This window comes from Ursus maritimus (genome assembly GCF_017311325.1).
Source record: "Ursus maritimus isolate PB19 chromosome X unlocalized genomic scaffold, ASM1731132v1 scaffold_X1, whole genome shotgun sequence".
Lineage (NCBI taxonomy): Eukaryota > Metazoa > Chordata > Mammalia > Carnivora > Ursidae > Ursus > Ursus maritimus.
The window spans coordinates 82,924,432-82,944,721 of record NW_024423319.1 but is presented as its reverse complement, the minus strand read 5'-3'; the positions used below and the strand labels follow the sequence as shown (position 1 = coordinate 82,944,721).

Here is a 20,290-nt window from a genome sequence, read left to right as displayed (position 1 = left end):
CCCGCCCGAGGCCATGGCCGGTGGCTGTGCGATGGCTTCCCCTGGGGGTTTCAGAGCTACCCCCGGAGCACGAGTAGATGGAGAGACCGGCTGCTTGACTGTGAAAAGGGGGCAGTCGGAGGGAATGACAGGCTGGCTCGCAGCGTAGTTGTTAGCGCCGTCTGTCTGCCTTCAGAGACTCGCAGCTGGCCCGAGGCTCGAAGGGGTGCTGCCGCTGACTGGCAGACAGTGCGAATGGGGGCCGGGGTCTGACTAAACAGTTGCCTGTGGTGCTGGACCCATTGTCTGATTGGAGTCTGGGGACTGGCTGGGCAGCTGTACGTGGCGACAGTCCATCTTGGGAGTCACGGCCTGCTTGGGGTTAAAATGTGGTGACGACTGACTGACGGTGGTAATTGGGGGTCTGACAGGACGGAGAATCCCCCGTGCGGCTGGCTGACAACGTGATTGGCTGATAGCGTGACAGACAGACCGGCGTACGGGCAGGGCCTCCGGCAACCTTAGTTGCCGCTGCCGCCGCCGCCGCCCAGACGCACTCTGGGAAAGCTCCGGCGAGCACCCGCCTTCGGGACCGAGCCGGGTGGCGGGGAGGGGTCCGGTCACGGCTCGCCGGTTGGTCCGCGCGGGCGCTGCTCGCGGTGCCGCGCGGCCAATAGGCTGCGCGTTCTCGGCCACGCCCGCGCGAGCTCTCTTCTCGCGAGGCCGGTTAGGCCCGAATGTCGTTAGCCGTGGGGAAAGATGGCGGAAAATTTAAAAGGTGAAGCAGTGGCGGCAGCGGCGCGGGCCTGCTGGCCGGGCCGGGTGGGCTGGAGGGGTGGCGTCGCGGGCTCGGGGCCCCGGCGTCCGAGGCCACGGAGCCGGGAGCCGGAAGCCTGGCGCGGAAAGGATGGGGCTCAGGGAGCCCGGGCCTGGCGCGCGGGGCTGGGCGGGGCTGAGGGGAGGGGGCGCGTGCCTCGGAACGCGGCGGGCGCGGGGCTAAGTGGGGACGCGGGAGGGGGGCGCGCGCCTCTGATCGCGACTGGTTGGCGCGCGCACGCGCGGGGTCTTGTCGGGGAGGCCGCGCCCGCGCGCGGGAAAATCGGCCGCCGGTGACCGTTACCCGGTTGGTGTCCACGCGAGACGCCGGAAGGGGAGGGAAGGGAAGGGGACGGACCTCCTTTTCAGAGTGGGGGGACAGAGGACTCTTCAGGGTGAGAGTACCTCCTTTCCGCGTCATGGGGAAAGGGTTTGCTGTGGAGAAGACTCCCCCGGGAAGAGGGGAAAGGGGTTTCTCTAATAGGAGAGCTGGACTCCCTCGTGTGCAGGGGAAGAGGGGTGACTTTTCCAGTATGTTGGGGAGGGTGGGCTCCTGTGGGGGAGAAAAGGTTCGGGGAGGATGGGCTCCACAGTGTGAGGGGGACCTCTCAGGGGTAGGAATCCACCTGTGGTCAGTGCGGAGCCAGCAGCTGGAGAGGTTAGTTGGGAGCACTTAGTGGGTTTCAAATGCAAGTTAAGGGGTTTGAAAGGGAGAGGCATCATAGGGAGAGGAAAGCGTGGGCACAGGCTGAGTCTCCACTAGGCCTGCCTAAGTGGAGGGGGGGGGTTGTGCACACGAAATAATTTTGCAAAGCTCTTGTACGTTTTCAGGTTGACGTCTACAGTATTTCATTATGAGTTCAAATGTTTGATTTTTGTAATGGGAGGTATAAAATATTAAAAACGGTGAGGACTCACTGCATTTGGAATAAGTGTTCTATGGAATGATTTGATAAAATGGCTTCTAAAGCACATTGTGCCTTGAGTCAGAAGCCTTTAAAAAAAAAAATCCGCATCTTGAAAATTTCTGATAGCCCCAGAAACATTCCAGGTGTGTTTAAAAGAATAGTCAGTAACCTATACTGTTTTGCCAGTTCCCAAATTCAGAGCTTACTCCTCTGGGTGGGCTTTACACTTCACAGAAATGTAGATGAAACAGAAAGCCAAAATGCAGTGTGAAAAAATATACCTTTCAGGTTTAAGGCACCCAGGCTAATCATTCAAGGAAGCTTCCTGAAATCAAATACCATTCCACAATCTCTTATTCCTAATTCTGAAATCTAAAAAGCTCTGAAAACTTAAGTTTGGCACCATTCAGTAGCAAAACTAGATTATAAAGTGGGACTATCTTGCCTCTTTATTTCTCCTATTTAATGTAAAAATTCAGATTTTTGGTGCAGAATTATTAATGTGTTTGATTATGGCTTAATGCCCCTGACCACACTGAGGGTATTAGGTAGTGTCTGAGGCATACCTAGAACTACACTTGTAAAAACCCCCCCCCCCCCGCAAAATCTGAATTCCTAAACACAACTAGCCCCAGGAGTTTCAGATAAGGGATTCCAGACCAGTCTTTCCAGTTAAGCCTTTGTTTGGTGCCTAGAGGTTGTAATCCCATCCCCACCAGTTCGCCTGGGGCAATGCACCCTACTGAGATGGGGGTTGTTCTCTTTATTTTGCAAAGTGGGGAGAGGGATGATTAGGTCCTGAACCCAAGGCAGGTTTGGGGCAGTTTTAGGAATAGCGTGGAGGGAGTTGGAAGCTCTGGGAATAGATTCCTTTAGGACAGTCCATGCCGCAGGTCCCACTTCGAGGTCTACTGCTCCAGGGGTGGCCTTGGAATGAGCACTGGGGTTGAAGAAGTGGTACATTTTTGTTGTTGAAGGGTCTCAGCATTGGGAAGTCCTGTGGATTAAATCTCACGGACTCTGAGGCAGTCCTTTGGAAGTCCTAGAGAGGATTTGGGGTCCCCTTTGACCCGTGGCTTCACCAGGATACCCAGTAAGTTCTTTCTGGTCTCCTTGTTCTAGGATGCAATGTGTGTTGCAAGTCTTCTTGGAATCAGCTACAGGACCTGTGCCGCCTGGCCAAGCTCTCCTGCCCTGCCCTCGGCATCTCCAAGAGGAATCTCTATGACTTTGAAGTGGAGTACCTGTGTGATTACAAGAAAATCCGCGTGAGTCTGGGGTGACTGTGGCCAGGGCAGGGGTGTCTCAAGGAAGCTGGCTTACTACCCCCTTGCCCCCGCCCCCACTGCCAACAAAGTGGCTTTCTCAAGGGGGCAGGAGCCAGAATGAATCCCCAAATAAGTCTCTCTTCCCACCTCCATAGGAATACAAACCAGTTGCAAAGATTGAGGTGCTGAGCCCAGGAAGGGAGCCAATGATAGCTAGCAATTATTGAGCATTTTCAGTGTGCTGGGCACTTCCTCTCAGAAACTCGTTTAATCCCCCCTGCAGCACTGTGAAATGGGAACTGTTACCATTGCCAGAGGAGGCAACAGCAGGATAAAGAGAACAGACTGGAGCCAGTATGGTTGGGTTCAAATTTTGGCCCTGTAGCCCTGGGATACTTACCCACATTCTCTGTGGTTCATTTTCCTCATCTGTAAAATGGAGATGACTAGTAGTATGTAGCTCATACAGAGTTGGGAGGGTTAAATTAGTTACTAAAACATAGACGTTACGTAGAACAGTACCTGCTACGTACAGAATGCTAGAAAAATGTCAGCTTTTTTTTCTCATTTATAGATGAGGAAACTGAGTGTCAGCAGAGGTAAATAACTTGCCTAAGGCCCCCGCATCCAAGGAGCTGCAGATTCAGCATTTGTATCCAGTGTGTCTCCCTGTAGAATCTGTGTGGTTAAATTGTATCCTGTAGCTGCTCTCTGCAAGAAAAGATCCTTCTGCCTGCTGAGTGGAGAACAGACTGTAGGGGGCAAGGGTGGAACTGGGGAGACCAGTGAGGGGGTCTGCTACCGTAATCCAGGCGAGCAGTGATGGGGGTGTCAGTGATGATGGTTTGAAGTGGTTGGATTCTGGACGTAGTTTGAAGGTGAGGCTGACAGGATTTGCTGAGGGTGGATGTGGGGACTGAGAAAAAGAAGTCAAGGTTGTGACTCCCAAGAGTTGGGGCCTGAACAGGTAGAAGGAGGGAGCTGATGAGAGGGAAGACAGGAGGGAGTAGGTTAAATTAAAACTTGGAATTTAGGCAGTAGTAAGGGGGAGCATGGGATTTGAACCTAGGGATCCTCAGGCTAGAGCCCATGCTTTGTAACCACCGCATGGAGTCATTCCAGAAAAGGCGCCGGGAGTGGTTTGGTTGTTGTCCACCGGGTTTGGGATGGAAGTCACACAAGGGCGGGGCCCGGGGTATCCCCACTTATGGTGCCCCCATCCCCTGGTCCCCCCAACAGGAACAAGAGTATTACCTGGTAAAATGGCGTGGATACCCAGACTCAGAGAGCACCTGGGAGCCACGGCAGAATCTCAAGTGCGTGCGCATTCTCAAGCAGTTCCACAAGGACTTAGAAAGGGAGCTGCTCCGCCGGCACCACCGGTCAAAGCCTCCCCGGCACCTGGACCCAAGCTTGGCCAACTACCTGGTACAGAAGGCCAAGCAGAGGCGGGCGCTCCGGCGCTGGGAGCAGGAGCTCAATGCCAAGCGCAGCCACCTGGGACGCATCACCGTGGAGAACGAGGTGGACCTGGACGGCCCCCCGCGGGCTTTCGTATACATCAATGAATACCGTGTGGGTGAGGGCATCACCCTCAACCAGGTGGCGGTGGGCTGTGAGTGCCAGGACTGTCTGTGGGCCCCCGCTGGAGGCTGCTGCCCCGGGGCGTCCCTGCACAAGTTTGCCTACAATGACCAGGGTCAGGTGCGGCTTCGCGCCGGGCTGCCCATCTACGAATGCAACTCCCGCTGCCGCTGCGGCTATGACTGCCCCAACCGCGTGGTACAGAAGGGCATCCGCTATGACCTCTGCATCTTCCGCACGGATGACGGGCGTGGCTGGGGCGTCCGCACGCTGGAGAAGATCCGCAAGAACAGCTTCGTCATGGAGTACGTGGGAGAGGTAGGGAGCCGGGACCCGACGTGAGTGTGCGCGCGCGCGCGTGTGTGCGCGGGCAGCTCTTCCCACTGTGTGTTCCCATCATGCGCGCCCAGCTCTCCTCAGTGTGTGCCTGCAACTTCCCTGCTTTTCCTGTCCGGGGAAAGGTGGGGGGCGGTTAACCTGAGTGTGACAGGGGCATCCTGGCAGGGGCGTGCATTTCAAGCTGGTAGTTGAAAGAACGGCGAAATACTTCTGGACTGGGTTGACCTCATAAGGGTACCTGGCAAAGACGAAAGCGGGAACTGAAATCCAGGCAGCGTTTCTTTTAACAGGCCGTGTGCTCTGCGTAGGGTTTCGGCACCTGGGAAAGCACTACTTCTCATTTCGCAAGGGTTCGGCTTACCACCGAGCAGTGTGTGACCAGGAGGAGCGCCCTTGCTAATCTGAACACGAACACTCTGGAGTAGGACGGAGACATGCCTTACGTTGGCTGCCTCTTCCTCCAGACTTGCAGGAGTCAGTTGACCCTGGAACAACATGGGGGGTTAGGGGTGCCGACCCCATGTAGTTAAATCTGCCTATAACTTTTGACTCCCCAGAAACTTAGCTACTAGTAGCCTCCTGTTGACCTCACTGATAAACAGTGGATTGATACTGTTTATATTTTATATATTTTATATATTACTTGTATTATATTCTTACAATGAAGTCAGCTAGAGAAAAGAAAATGTTGAGAAAATAACACTTACAGTACTGTATTTATCAAATCTGCATGGAAGTGGGCCCGCATAGTTCAAACCTGTGTTGTTCAAGGGTCAGCTGTGTTCCGCAGGCTAGCCGCCATCCCTTACAACCCCCAGATCTTAGTGGCTTCACACATTAGAAGTCTCTTTGCTCTTGTGTAAGTCCAGCGTGGGGATCTGGGTAGTGTCCTTCCACACAGTGGCGTGGAGCCCAGGCTCCTTTCCTCTTGTGCCTTTGCTGTGCCTTAGCGCTGCCCTGATCCTCGCTCAGCACTGCTGGCAAGTGGGCTGAGAGTCGGGGTCGAAGTGGGGGTTGCTCATGGGCCAGGCTTGGACACAGTGCCCATCACTTCTGCCCACACTGGCTGGAACCGAGTCACTGACCTTACCTTGGTGCAAGGGAGGCTGGGAAGTGTGACTCAGCCATGCGCCTAGGTGGGAAACAAAAGGAGTGTGTGTGTGTGAGTAACCAGGTGTCCATAACGGCGAGTGTCATGTTCTAAGGTAGGATGTGGTGTGCACTTGGGGTGGAGCAGTTCTTTTTATGTAGGACCATCTCCTGCATCGGGGAACAATTAACATCCCTGGACCTTGACCGTTTAAATCCATGAGTGTGTTGTCATGGTGACAATCCCAAATACGTTCATATTTCTAGAAGTCTCTTAGGGCTGTGATGTGGTTGGGAAGTGGCAGAAATTGGCCTAAGGGACGCACTCCTGAAGGTGTCCACACTGTAGTAATGACATTGGTATAGAGGAGAGACTCCCGATAATGAACCATAACGTCGAGAGAGTCCTAGCCCCCGGGGGCAGAGACAGTCTAGAGGCAGAGCAGTCCATGCTTCAGAGGACCCTGACTGTCTAGACAGGAAGTCTACACTCAGATAATCCTGACAGTCTGGTGGAAGAAATGTCCACACATCAAAGGACCTGCCAGTCTGGAGGAAGGAGAAGGTGGCCACACCCCAGAGGGTTCCTGGCAGTCTGGGGCAGGGGTCCTGACAATTTGTGGGAGGAGGTGTCTCCGTCCCAGAGTGACCTGGAGGAAGAGTGAACTCTCCACACTCCACAGGACCCGGCAGTCCACCTTAGGAAGTGTCCATACCCACACTGTCCTGACAGGAAAAAGAAGCGTCTTCACCCCAGAGGGATCGGGACAGTCTGAAGGAGATCAGGTCTACACCTAAGAGAACTCTGACAGCCTGGAGAAAGTGTCCACACCCTCAGTGTCCTGACACTCTGGGGGAGGTTTCCAGACTTCAGAGGGATACTAACAGTGCAGGAGATGTTAACAGCCTAGAGGGGTGTCACCAGTCTGAAGGAGGACGTGTGCACACTACAGAGCCCCTGACAGTCTGAAGGAGGTGTCCAGCCCCCACAGGAGCCCGCGAGTTCTAGAGGGAGTCTAGAGAAGGGAGTGTGTCCAGCCTCACTGTACTGACAATCTCGAGGAGAAGCTCTTTATAACACAGAGGATCCCGACAGGTGGAGGGGGGAGAGCCCACAGCCCCCAAGTATCCCAGAGGCCCCTGGTCAGGGTGCTGTTTGGCTGTTCTTCTCTAGTGTCTATACTGTTGCATGCTGTAAACATTGGGGCTTTCATGGCTTCTCACCCCTGTCCCCACTCTTCCTGCTCCACACACACTTCCCTGAAGCTATTTCTTAGCCTCCCTCCTGCCACATTCTGTGACTTCCAGGCCCGCTTCTGACACTGTCAGACCTGTGGGACCTCGTGATGGCACCACAGGCCCCCAGATAATGCCAAAGCCAAACTCCTTTTCGTGCATCCCTTGTGAGGAGCCAGCACAGCCAAATGGTCAGGAGGTTGGAGCCGAGCTCCACCACTCAGCAGCAGTCACTTACCCTTCTTTGTGTCTCAGTTTTCCAGTCTGTAGAATGGGAATGGTAATAGCACCCACATCATTCACTTGTTACAAGAATTAAATGAGTTATGATGTGTGAAGCACTCGGAAGAAGCCCTTGAACAGTAAGTCTTCAATAAATGTTAGCCATCACAGTCTAAAATTCAGAAAATCCAAAATGCTTAGAAAACCCAAAGTCTTTGGTAACCCATTTGGCTAGAAAACCCAACCAGACCTGATCTGGGTCGATTTGTAGCCTAGTTATCCCACGTGGGGTGAATATTCGTAGATTTCGTTATAGGCGAATTCATTTACTCAGTTACATGGTGCTGTCCCAGACCCTCCCTAGTGTCACATAATCAAGGGCATGCACCCCTGTCTGGTCGCCAAGCTATCCTTCTACAATCTGGACACAACGTCCGCCTTCCCAACCTCTGCACCAACCGTCCCTCCATGCGAGCAGCCCGTCCTCTCCTTTGCACCCTTCCACGCTCCATCAGAATATCCACCCTCACCCAGCCTAGCTTATCCATTCTAAGACCTGCGCTTGCTTCATATTTTACCAACAGCGAAATGAAGGTGCGTCTCACTTAATTAGTTTAATTAAATGACGGTGCGTCATCATTTAATTAGCAGTGTTTCCTTTCTCGGCAAAGGGCACATAAAAATAAGGGAGCGTGTTTGGCTGGGATAAGACTGGTACATAACCTTTCCTAACAGTGCTCAGTGTCAGGAACAGAAACCTCTTTCACAGCCCTGATTGCGCTGGTGCTTTACAACGGCTCCTTTCAGGTCAGTGTTACCGTCATTGTCATCCCCATTCCACAGAGGAGAGCTGAGGCCCAGAGACCGATAGTAACGTGCTCAGAGTCACCAAGCTACTAAAGTGGGTAAAAAAAGGCCCAAGTGTCTAAAACTGGTGTGCTGCCAGACCTGGTGGAGGGTTTTTTGTTTTTTGTTTTTTTGGCTGAGGAAATAGGCAGAAGGAGAGAACATTCAGGATCCCATATCCAGATGGGGGCAGGGCAGCGGCTGGACTCTGAGTCTTCTGGGTCCTGTTCACGGTCAACACCCTTTCCAGGCTGCCAACCTATAGCCCATCTGTCTTCCCTGGTCGTTCTGGAGAGCTGCTGGGGAGCAGGGACGTGGCCTACTCTGTTCCCAAATTTTCAGGGTAGACCCGCCCTTACAGAGTGGGGCTGGAAAGAAGGTGGGAGAAGGAACGGTTTGTGCCCTGGAGGGCTCACCGCATGACTCACTCTTCGTGACTTGGGGAGCAGGTAGAGGCGGGACAGGCGGGAAGCTGGAGAGCAGGGAGGATGTGGAAAGAGCATGCTGGCTCAGACACCACCAGGCATGCTCGCCGGCCAGCGGAGGCCGCCCTTTGGGCCCAGGCCTTCCGAGAACTTCAGGGAGCGAGCAGCCTCCTCACGGCCACTGGGGATCCCACTGGGGATCGGCAGGTTCAGGAAGGCTGCAGAGAAGGGAGGTCTGCTATGCGGACGCCACAAGGAGCGTGTGTTCTCGGGAGGTGGCAGGAGACTGACCTTGATGTCCTCCTCCTCAGAACACTTCTGTGGCTCCTGTTGTGTCCCTCAGGAGAGAGTCCCCACTCTTTAGCCTGGTGGCAAGGCCCTTTTGTGACCCGGAGCTTGCTTTAGGTGGTGTGTTGCTTTTTTGCTGCCCCTGGAACTCTAAGCACTGGGTTTTCTTTTTCTTTTTCTTTTTTTTTTTTAAGATTTTATTTATTTATTCGACAGACAGAGAGACAGCCAGCGAGAGAGGGAACACAAGCAGGGGGAGTGGGAGAGGAAGAAGCAGGCTCATAGCGGAAGAGCCTGATGTGGGGCTCGATCCCATAACGCCGGGATCACGCCCTGAGCCGAAGGCAGACGCTTAACCACTGTGCCACCCAGGTGCCCCAGCACTGGGTTTTCTGATCAGCATCTTGCACTGCGGGTATCTGAGTCCATCTCTCTGTCACTGGACTGTGACCCCAGAGGGTCAGGACCAAGCCTGGTTCCTCTTGTCTCCCCTGACCCACCTGGGACTGCAGAGCGGCCCCCTGCCTGGTCCCCTGTGTCTCCCCCTGCAGACACGGGCCCGTGAGTGCGGGCACCAGGCACAGGGTAGGCCTCCTAAAAATTTGCTAAATAAACCAGTGAACAAACAAACATGAATTTGGAGTGTGGGTGAGCCAGATTTCTCGGAAGGGAGCCAGAGTGCGGGGCAGTGAGCCCTGTGGTCCGAGGGGTAGACCTTGGTCTTCTCAAGGTGCTGATGTGGATTTGGCCGGGAGCGGAGGCTGGAGGTGCTGGTGTAAGAGGCAGGGAGGAGACCGTGAGGACTTGGCCATCCTGGTAGAGGAAATGGAGGGTGGTCGTGGCTGGCATGAGGGTGAGGGAGGAAGGAAGCCAGGGCTGGTCGGGGTTTGCGTGGTGTGGCAGGGGTGGTGGTGGCCAGCAGGTCTCTGATGAAAGGAGAGGGAAGAAGGGGTGTGGGGGGGAGAGAGTGTGGGAGTCGCCTCTAGGACCACCGCGGGACAGAGGATAGGTCACTGGGCTAGGCAGCAGAGTGAAAACAAGGGGTACTTTGGCATTTCTGCTTTGCACTGTGCAGGCACTTGCCTCCGAGGGGTGGGCCAGGGTAGCAGGAAGCCCAGGAGTGGAGAAGGAGATCTGCCCTGGTCTGGAGGCACCCTAGGCTGAGGAGGGGGCAGTCTTGGGTCCCATGGGACCCTCCCCCAGAGTCGGGCATAGTTGGCTCTGCTGGGGGATTACCAGAAGTCTGTGGTGGTTGGCCCAGGGGGAAGAGGGCACATGAGGGGCAGAGAGGCAGGGGCTTTCTGGGACAGCCAGGGACCCAGCTGGGGAGAGGAAGTGCCTGCTGCTGTCTTAGATCCCAGTTGCTGGCACCGTGAGGCATCAGGGCTGAGGGAGAGCTCTCCCCCGTGCTCTTGCCGCCTTTCTTTCATCTTCTGTCTGAGATTTTGGCCTTTGCTTTGTTCTTGCCATCCCAGACTCTCAGCAAGGGTCTTGATCTCTCTGGACCAGGGTCTTTCATATTAACGATTCTGTCAGTTTCTAAGTCTCTGCCTCCAGCTCACTTGCCTGAGTCTGTCTCCCCTTCCTTCCATCTCCCTTTCCCACGGGTCCAGGCTGCTTTCTCCTCTCCGGGTCCTCCTCACTGCCTGGCGCGCAGCCCAGCGCTGGCGCCTTCTCTTGTGCTGGGGTCCCGCAGCACCTCGGGCTCTCTTGCAGCCTCTCCCTTTCTCCCCCAAACAGCCACCGCTCTCTGTGAGCCCTGGCTCCTTTTCTTGCCCTTGATCTCCTCACCGTGTCTCCCTGCGGGTCTCTTTCTCTCTCACTGCTGGACCTTGTGGCCAGCCTCTGGGCACCATTGCGAGACACCATGCCATCTAGAGGCCTGAGGGGGGATGGGTGGCGGGCAGCTGCGGCCCAGCCCCCCTCTCAGGGCGCTGACAGACCCTCTGCATTGCGGCCCCCACATGTCCATACCTGCTAGCCCCGCTGAGCCGGCCACAGCTCTGCTCGTTTGTTCTTCCGGCCCAGGGGGGCTCAGGTGGGGGGGTCAGGAGCTATGCTGGTGGTCCTGAGCCTCCTTGGCCATTCTCCCCTGCCCCTCGGCCCTTTCCCCAGATCATTACCTCAGAGGAGGCGGAGCGGCGGGGCCAGATCTACGACCGCCAGGGCGCCACCTACCTCTTCGACCTGGACTACGTGGAGGACGTGTACACCGTGGATGCCGCCTATTACGGCAACATCTCCCACTTTGTCAACCACAGTGTGGGTACCCCGCAGGCGGGCGGGGGTCGGGAGGAGCAGGCTGGGGCCCCTCCTCACCCACCTGCTGTTCTTTTTCGCCTAGTGTGACCCCAACCTCCAGGTGTACAACGTCTTCATAGACAACCTTGATGAGCGACTGCCCCGCATCGCTTTCTTTGCCACAAGAACCATCCGGGCAGGCGAGGAGCTCACCTTTGATTACAACATGCAAGGTGGGGGTGGCAAGGGACTGGGGGCAGGGGCACACAGTGACATGGGACACAAGGACCCCTCCCTGAGGAGCTTTAAGATGCTCTTCCTGACTCCTAGTGTCCCATCGGGACTCCTGGACCTCTGCCTACCTCTTGGGGGTCCCCTCACTTCCAACCCCTGGGCCCCGGCCCTGAGATACTCATACAGACTTCTCCCAAGACTCCTGGGGAGGATGTTTGGCTTAAGAGTTAAGACACCCCTCCTGACTCATCTGAATTTCCCCAGTCCTCCCAACCCTCCCCACTCCTAACCCCCTGGCCTGGCTCATTCCAAGCGTCCGGACACTCCTGTGGCCTCCAGCCAATCCTCTTCTTGACAAACTAGCCACCTCTGAGACACTTAAGTGCGGGGAATCTTTGACAGGAGAGTTCAGGTGCCCCTCTGGATGTGTAGGTGACCATTCCTGACTTCTGTCTGACTTGGCCCTTCCCCTGACAGCCCCCTGCCTCCCTCCCAACCCCTGGCCATCTTCCCAACTCCTGAACACCCCTCCAGTGCTGAGCCCTGGCCCTATCCCCAAACCACCAACCCTACAACCCCCTCCTGACCCAAATCCCAGATGTGCTCCTAGCACCCAAGATTCCTGGGTCTCGTGGTGAAAAGGGCAGCGGGACACTTCACCTTGGCCTTCTAACAAGTCCCCTCCCCCCCCCGCCCTCCCTGGCTGTGACTCCACAGTGGACCCCGTGGACATGGAGAGCACCCGCATGGACTCCAACTTTGGCCTGGCCGGGCTCCCCGGCTCCCCCAAGAAGCGGGTCCGTATTGAATGCAAGTGTGGGACTGAATCCTGCCGCAAATACCTCTTCTAGCCCTTTGAAGTCTGAGGCCAGACTGCCAGTGGGGGCCTAAAGCCGCCCGCCCCACCCACCCACCGCTGCCCTCCTGTTAAGGAATGACTGCCAGGGCCTCCTACCTGCCTCTGCCTGCCCCCACCTGCCCCCACCTGCCCCTTGCTTGGGGATGTGGGGTTGCGGTGAGGACTGACTGACTCTAGGAGTCCCCTTTCCCCGTCCCAGCCCCATCTGTGGGTTGCACTTACCCCCACCCACCTTCAGAAGTAATTTTTCAACACCAGGACTTTCTGCGGTTGAGATTCATGGCCTATCAAGGAGGTCCAAGGGGTGAGCCCCAGCCTGGCCCCAGAATGGAAGGATGTTTATTTTTGCACCTGCTTCTGCCTGGAGCTTGAGGGGTCTGTTGCAGGCCCTCTCCCTACTGCCCCAAGGGTGTGGGGAAGCAGCCTCAGGGCAGGCTGACATCAGAGCCCCGAGTTCCCGGCTCTCTTGTTTCCCCTACCACAGAAACTTTGTGCAAGTGAAAGAAAGGGGATCTCCAGGGCTGGGGCTGCGGCTGGTTTCTGCTCCTGCTCCTGTGCCAGCTAGTGTTGGGCCTAAGAGCCTTAGGGTCTCTTTTTCAGGGTTGCACATCTGAGAAGTGGACACTCCTATGCCACTGGAAGAGGAGTGGGTGCTCATGGCCCACTGACCAGTGAGCAAGGCAGTCCGGACTTTGCCAGCCCTTAAGTGGGCTGGGTCTGAAGTCTGCCTCTGGGAGCGCATATAGAAAGGCGCCCAGGGCTCTTGAGAGAGTGGAGGGTGCTGGGAGCCCTGACCTGGGGCGTGACGACTGCTGGGACTTCTTAGAGCTGGCACCAAGCCCTAGCTAGGCTGTAGATAGCACTTAGGACAAAAATGTGCATTGATGGGGGTGTTGATGAGGTGCCAGGCACTGGGCAGAGCACCTGATCCACGTGGATTGTCTCAGGGAAGCCTTGAAAACTACGGAGGTGGACCCCAGGAAAGGGCACATGTGGCAGAAGGCCAAGTAGAGGCGAAGAATGGCAGGGGTGCAGGCCTGGTTTACCTGTGAGGGTGTGGTAAGGTGAGAGGGAAGCCTCTGCCGCCTGCCAGCCCCAGCCCCCAAGCCCTCTGCACTCACCTTGGGTCCACTGGTCTCAAAAGTGACCTGCCCACAAATAGACACAAGGCAAAGGCTCTGATGGCTGCCTTGCCCCTTGCTTCCCCAATGAGGTCTTCTCTAGGAAGCCTTCCCTGACTACCTGTGCTCAGAGTGCCCCTACGTGAGACTGTGTGCCCTGCCACCAGATGCCAGATCTGTGTGTGTGTCTGTGTGATTGTTTGTGTCCGTGCTCCCTGCCCCCAGACTGACCTTCAGGCATGGACTGAATCTGATTCTCCTCTTGTATATCCCTTGGCCCTACCTCGCCTGGGGTGGGCATCAATAAAACAAATCAATGACTGAACAAACCAAGGTGTGGGGATTGCAGACCTTGGGAAGGTGGGGGTTGGGGGCACGAGAGGGTGGGCGCTGGGGTGCCCAGGAACATTTTCCCTCAGACCGCAGCCATCTGCCGTAACGCTCCCCACAAGGAACCACTTGCACCATCATCATACATCGTGACCTAAAAGAAGCTTGCTTTTTGAACTGAACTTTTAAACTGCACCGAAAAAGCAAACTAAATCTGGGGCACCTGGGTGGCGCAGTCGGCCGAGCGTCTGACTCTTGGTTTCAACTCAGGTCATGATCTTGGGGTTGCGAGATGGAGCCCTGTGTCGGGCTCTGTGTTCAGTGCAGAGTCCACTTGAGGTTTTCTCTCCCTCTGCCCCTCCCTGCTGCTCACTGGCGTGCACTCCCTCTCTCTCTCTCTCAAATAAATAAATCTTAAAAAAAAGAAACTAAATCTATTGCTGTCTAAATGAACAAACCATTGTCACTTGTCATTAGCAAAAATAAGAGAAATACAGTAGAAATATAGAAATACGATACGATTCGAGCTGGACCCTCCCTGCTCTTAGAGGCTTTGAACCCAAAACCTATCTACTGCAAAGAGAAAAGTCTCTGCATATTGGGGGAAGCTTTTTCTGCAGAGATTTATTGAGTGTATGTGTGTGCCAGGGTAGAAAGCAGAGACCAGAGATAACATTTCCAATAAACTTGTTTTCATCGCCCCAGAGTTGGAGTGTGAGCCAGTGTCCTTTGCTCTGTTCAAGAGATGTCATGTGCAGTGACACAGATACCTATTTTGAAGACCTCACACACAGGTGACAAAATCCTAAGTGGCTCAGAGACATCACAGGGCACCTAGGACACAGGCTTCCAAACAGCTCATAGACCTCATGATACCCGGTTATTGACCCTAGACCTCTGAGACCTCACTTCCTGGGATACCTATCTCTGAGCAGCTCTGAGACCTTGCACCTGGACGCAGACCCCAATTAACTCAGAGGCTGCACTGGAACTATGGGACGGACTCCCCAAGAGCTTCAAGACCTCGAAAGTCCCCTCATACGCTGGGATTCAGAGCCCAAACCACATCAGAGAATGAGCTTCCTGGGTTAGAGGTACACAAACATCTCACAACCTGGGATACTGCTACCCAAGCTATTCGGAGCCTTCACACCCTGACTGTCAACTCCCAAACCGTTTGGAGACCTCATATCCTGGGGCAGACCCCCCAAAATGGAGATGTGACACCCCGGACACAGACTGCCCAAATGAGACACACTCAGAGCACAGCTCCCTAAATGATTCTGAATCTTCATACCTTGGACACAGACCCCCAGGCTGCCCAGAGACACCCTGGAAAGTAGAGCACTAAACATCCCAGAGACCTCTTCCTACGACAGAGTGCCACAAACAACTCAGAGACTCAGGTCTTAGGCGCAGACCCCAAAAAGCATAGAGATCTCACAGTCCAGAAACAGACCCTGTTCAGAGAATTCCAAGCCTGCGAAACCAGTCTATGTACAGCCCAGTGACCCCACACCTTCTGACACAGACCCCTAAATAGTTCAGGGTCAGGTCAGGACAGCCTAGGAAAGACTACCAAACTTCAGAGACCTCCCACTTTGTAACTCACGCACCCAAAGACCTCAGAGACCTGAAAATCTGATTACAGACCCCCACAAAGCTTCACAACCAGGGATAAAGACCCACCAATTTCTCAGAGAACTTACAAACTGGGATAAAGATGGACAGACAGTTCAGAGACTTCACACCCTCTTCTCAGACCACCAGACCAACTCGGAGACCTCATGCCTCGAACACGATCCTGGAGAGCTCCGAAATCACATACGCTGGAACACAGGCCTTAAACCAGCTCAGACATCTCGCACCCTTGACACAGGTCCCTGCTCAGAGATGTCACGTCCCGGACACAGATTTCCCCCAAATAGCTCAGAGCCTTCATACACTGAGACAGATCCCCAAACAGCTCAGAGGCTTTCCACTCTGGTTCACAGAAGAGCTCAGAGACCTGCAAATCTGGACACAAATCCTCTACATAGCTCAGAGACGGCACTCTGTAATACAGACCACAAATAACTCAGATCACACATCCTGGACGCAGACCCCAAACAGCTTAGAAACCTCGTGTCCTAGGCTCACATCCCCGAACAGCTCAGAATCTTCACTCTCCACAGACCTCCAAATGATTCAGAAATATCACACCCTGAACTCAGATCCCTAAACCATTTATGGAACTCTCACTTTGTACTCCTATCCAGAAAGATTTCGGACACCTGACACTCATGGACACAGATCACCAAAGAGCCTAGAAACCTCACCTTCTGTTCAAAGTCTGCCACAAAACAGAGGAGAGGCCCAGTAACTGGGACACAGACCCACAACAGCTTAGGGATCTCACGTTGTGGACACAGGCTTTCAAATGACCCAGAGAACTTCTAACCCAAGAGACAGACCCACAAAGAGCTCAGAGACAGCACACCCTGGTGACACACGCCCACACAGCTCAGCGCCTCCCATTATGGGACAGAAACCCTCAAAGAGTTTATTAACCTCTCGAAAGCAGAGGTTAATACACAAATAGGCCAGAGACCTCGCATATCAGACATACCAGGCCAAAATGCTCAGAGTTAACAAACCTTACACCCTAGGACACAAACGCACCCCCGCCCCCAGCTCAGAAACCTAACAGCCTGGACAAAGACCCAAGAGATGTCATTAGTAACAGTACCCCAAACTGCTCAGAGACCTCCATCCTTGGAAACAGACCCCTAATAAGTCAGAGACCTCATACCCTAGGAGTGAGACTCTCCCAACAGGAGCTACCTCACCCGTGGAAACAGACCCCAACAGTTAGGAATCTCAACACCAAGGGAGACAGAGGTCAGAGAGCTCACACTCTCGGTCACAGAGGGTAAGGCACCTCAGAGGCCCCCAAAAGTATAAAGACATCAGGAGAAAGACCGTAAACTCGAAACAGATCCTGAAACTGCCCCGATAAATCAATCACACCCGAGGACAAAGCCCACATCATAGAACTCATTCGCTGGGACATGGGCTCAAAACAGGAGGGGGGAGCACAGATACTCAAACACACCTGAGTTCTCATATGAGGGTCACAGACCCCAAACAGCCCCACCACCTCCTACCCGAGAGGAGAGACATCTAAGTAGTTCAGAGATGGCATACTCTGCACAGACCATCACAGAGTTGAGAGATTTCACACACGGAATGAAGACCTCCAAACAGCTCAGAAAACTCACCAGCTGGGCACCCGCCTCCTGCCTGTAAAGCTCAGAGACCATGGTCCTGGAGCAAATCCCTGGTGAGTCTGGTGTATTACACTCTGGGACGGAGACCTCCCGAAAGGAAGAGACTCTGCACCTGAAAATATCCCCCAAATATGTCAAGAAACTCTCAGACCCAAAGAGCTCAGGGACCAGTATTCTGAACACAGGGCCAAACAGCTCAGAGATCATACAGTGCAGACACAGCCTCCCAAACAGCTCCGTGAACTCACCCCTGCAATGTAGACCAGAAAAAGTTCAGAACCCTCGGATCTAGGATTCAGAAATCCTCCTGAGACTTAGAGTGTAGACCTCAAAATATAATTCAGAGAATTTACTGGCTGCAGAGCATCAAAGAAATCAGAGACCTCAAATCGTGGGACGTATACACCCAAACAGATCAGGGACCTCCCATCCCGGACGTACACACAAAACGACTCAGAGAATTTAAATTCTAGGAAATACACGCCCCTAATGAACAGACCTCACATCCTGTGACATACTCACAAAAAGATCAAAAGCCACACGAGCGGAGATAGACACCCATGAGTATTTCAGAGAAATAACATCCAGGGACGTATACCCACAAACAGAGCGGAGACCTCAATCCCTTGAGACATACGCACATAAAAATGTCAGATACCTCACAGGCCAGGACACATACCCACAAACATTTCTGAGCACTCATATCCTGGGAAATAAACCGAAGAATGGATCAGCGACTTCACATATTGGGACCTACACCCACAGAGAGACCAGAGACTCAAACCCGGGACATAAACGAACGCCTCAGAGACCTTACATGCTGAGACAAAGCAAAGGCAAAACGTGGTGACCCAAGACACAGAGCCACGAACAGATCAGAGACCACACACTGGTGACACACGTACCAAGAACAGACCCTCGCATCCTGGGACGCACAACCACAAAGGGATCAGACGACTCCTGTCTTGATGTGCACCCACAAACACATGGGACACCCTGGGGCATGGACCCTCAGGGATGTCACGCCCTTGGACAGATACCCGCAGACAGGTAATACACAGAGAACTAGATGAAAGACCTCTTATCCTACAACATAAATCCAAAAAGTGGTCAGAGAACTCACGTCTTAGGACATATACCCACAGTCCTAAGAGAGGTATCATATCCTAAGATGCACCTGCAAAACATCAGAGAGCACATGCCATGGGATGTGCGCCCACAGAGAGATCAGACACTGCCCACTGGGACATGCACAGAAAAAGGGCAGAGAGAGGCACGTTCCAGGAAATACACTAAAATATCCTGGCGGATGCATCCACAAAAAGATTAGGGACCTTAAATGTTTGACAACACACATAAAGAGATCAGAGATGTCACATCCTGGGACACAGAGTGACAAAATGCTCACAGACCTCACATGCTGGGAAACAGACACAGAAACCGATCAGAAACCTCACATCCTAGGACACACACCCTCGAAGAGTTCACGGACATAAAGTCCTGCAAAACGCACCCCCAGGCCATTCACAAACCTCGCATCCTGGAACACACACAACGAACAAATCAGAGACCTCGTATCCGGGCCTCTCCCCGCAAAGAGAATACAGATCCTGAGACACACGCTCAGAAACATGTCGGTGACCCGAAATCCTGGGTAGACAGCCACACACAGGTCAGAGACCTCCAATCCAGTAACACCCGTGGACACACAGCTCAGAGAGCCCACATTCTGGAGCATACAAAACAAAAAGGCCAGAGACTTCAAATCCACAATCAAGTCAGACACTCCACACGCTGAAAAACGCACCCAGAAGATACACCAGATGGTAGATGTGACATCTTGCGGTATAACCCACAGAGAGATCAGAGGATTCACTGTTTCAGCTTCAAATCTCTTTCTTTCTCTCTCTGACCTCTGCTTTGGCCATCACATTGCTTTCTGTGACGACTTCCATCATCCCGTGGCCCCCTGTCTCAATGTCACTTAGTTTTCTGTGATTCCTAAAGGTCCTACCTCCCTCACATAGAGACCCTTGTGATTCGAATGGGTCCTCCCCAGGAATCCAAGATAACCACTCCATCTCACGGTGCTTACTTAATACATATCTGTAAGGTCCCTTTCTCTAGGTAAGACAACATATTAATAAGGCCCAGGAATGGGGTGAGCACGTATTTGGCAATCCATTATTTGACAAGATGGAACACACATGCACAAAGAGAAAGCTCACCTCCTGGGACACAGGTACGTGAAGTGCTTGAAGACCGCACATCTGGAGTTCCACACCTCCAGAGAGATCAGAGACCTGCCACCTTGGGGCATCCACGCAGACTCTGAGAGAGCTACGGTCTGAGACATTCAGATGTACACTCAGAGTCCTCACGCTCTGGGAATTAAACCTACAAAGATAGAAGAGGCCCCACTCTCTGGGACATACACACCCAAAGAGAACAGGAACCTGATATGCTGGGATATATACCTACACAAAGATCAGGGACCCACATTCTAGGACCCCCTAAACAGACCGGACCTCTAACTCTGAGACATACACACCAAAAGAGCAGAAAAGCAGCCCATAGTCTCTCTCTCTCTCCCTCTCCCTCTCTCTCTCTCTCTCTCTCTCTCTCACACACACACACAATCAGGGACCTCACAAACTGGGACACAGAAACTCAAAGAGAACAGACCTCATGCCCTTTACCAACACACCCACGGAGACGACACACTCCCAAAATGTGACATACACGCACCATTGGATCAAAGACCCAATCTGAGAAATAAACCCAACACCAGACACCTTCAATCCTGCAACATGAAGCAACGAACAGGTTACAGACCTCACACGCTGGCAAATGCATCCAGATAAATTTGGACACCTGAAATCTTGGGGCATACCGTCTCGAGGAGATCAGAGAGCTCAGATCCTGGGATACAGGCCCACAAATAGAGATCCTCCCATTAAGAGGTGAAAGTCGTCACAGACACAGAAACACTCCTAGAAACATCAGAGCTGGCAACGTGAGGCACGTACGCACCGCCGATCAGAGGTCTCATATTGGAAACATACACCAGGATGAGCTCAGAAATCTCAGACCCTGGATGTACAGACCTTAAGAGATGAGAATTTCACTTCGTGGCGTATATACCCACAAACAAATCAGAAACGCTCGCAACTGTCCCCATAAGACATCAGACATCTGACGACCTGGAATATAACACCCACAAACAGCTCAGAGAC

At 53.6% G+C, this 20,290-nt stretch overlaps 1 protein-coding gene and 2 long non-coding RNA genes across 4 annotated transcripts; 1 reads left to right on the top strand and 2 right to left on the bottom strand.

The window, feature by feature from the left end:
- Positions 1-552: 552 nt before the first annotated feature.
- Positions 553-13,776, top strand: SUV39H1 (suppressor of variegation 3-9 homolog 1). The gene is made up of 6 exons (XM_040632033.1): positions 553-757; positions 2,826-2,971; positions 4,211-4,873; positions 11,116-11,262; positions 11,345-11,474; positions 12,193-13,776. Exons 1-6 carry the CDS (start codon positions 739-741, stop codon positions 12,324-12,326), a joined length of 1,239 nt encoding a protein of 412 aa, XP_040487967.1. The 5' UTR covers positions 553-738; the 3' UTR covers positions 12,327-13,776.
- Positions 2,452-3,576, bottom strand: LOC121103115. The gene is made up of 2 exons (XR_005835287.1): positions 3,372-3,576; positions 2,452-3,256 (listed from the first exon to the last, which is right to left on the bottom strand). It is a non-coding gene; the product is annotated as an uncharacterized LOC121103115 (long non-coding RNA).
- Positions 4,896-17,461, bottom strand: LOC121103114. 2 transcript variants are annotated; one of them, XR_005835284.1, is made up of 5 exons: positions 17,303-17,461; positions 17,046-17,166; positions 5,602-6,026; positions 5,256-5,379; positions 4,896-5,132 (listed from the first exon to the last, which is right to left on the bottom strand). It is a non-coding gene; the product is annotated as an uncharacterized LOC121103114 (long non-coding RNA). The 2 variants fall into 2 exon arrangements; XR_005835285.1 differs by lacking the exon at positions 17,046-17,166 and having other exon boundaries at positions 17,303-17,445.
- Between the last annotated feature and the right edge of the window lie 2,829 nt (positions 17,462-20,290).

What these genes read in the sequence shown, in the direction of transcription:
- SUV39H1 (XM_040632033.1), top strand. An exon ending in GTGATTACAAGAAAATCCGC is followed by an intron (nt 2,972 to 4,210) that starts GTGAGTCTGGGG and finishes TCCCCCCAACAG; the next exon opens with GAACAAGAGTATTACCTGGT. An exon ending in TCATGGAGTACGTGGGAGAG is followed by an intron (nt 4,874 to 11,115) that starts GTAGGGAGCCGG and finishes CCCTTTCCCCAG; the next exon opens with ATCATTACCTCAGAGGAGGC.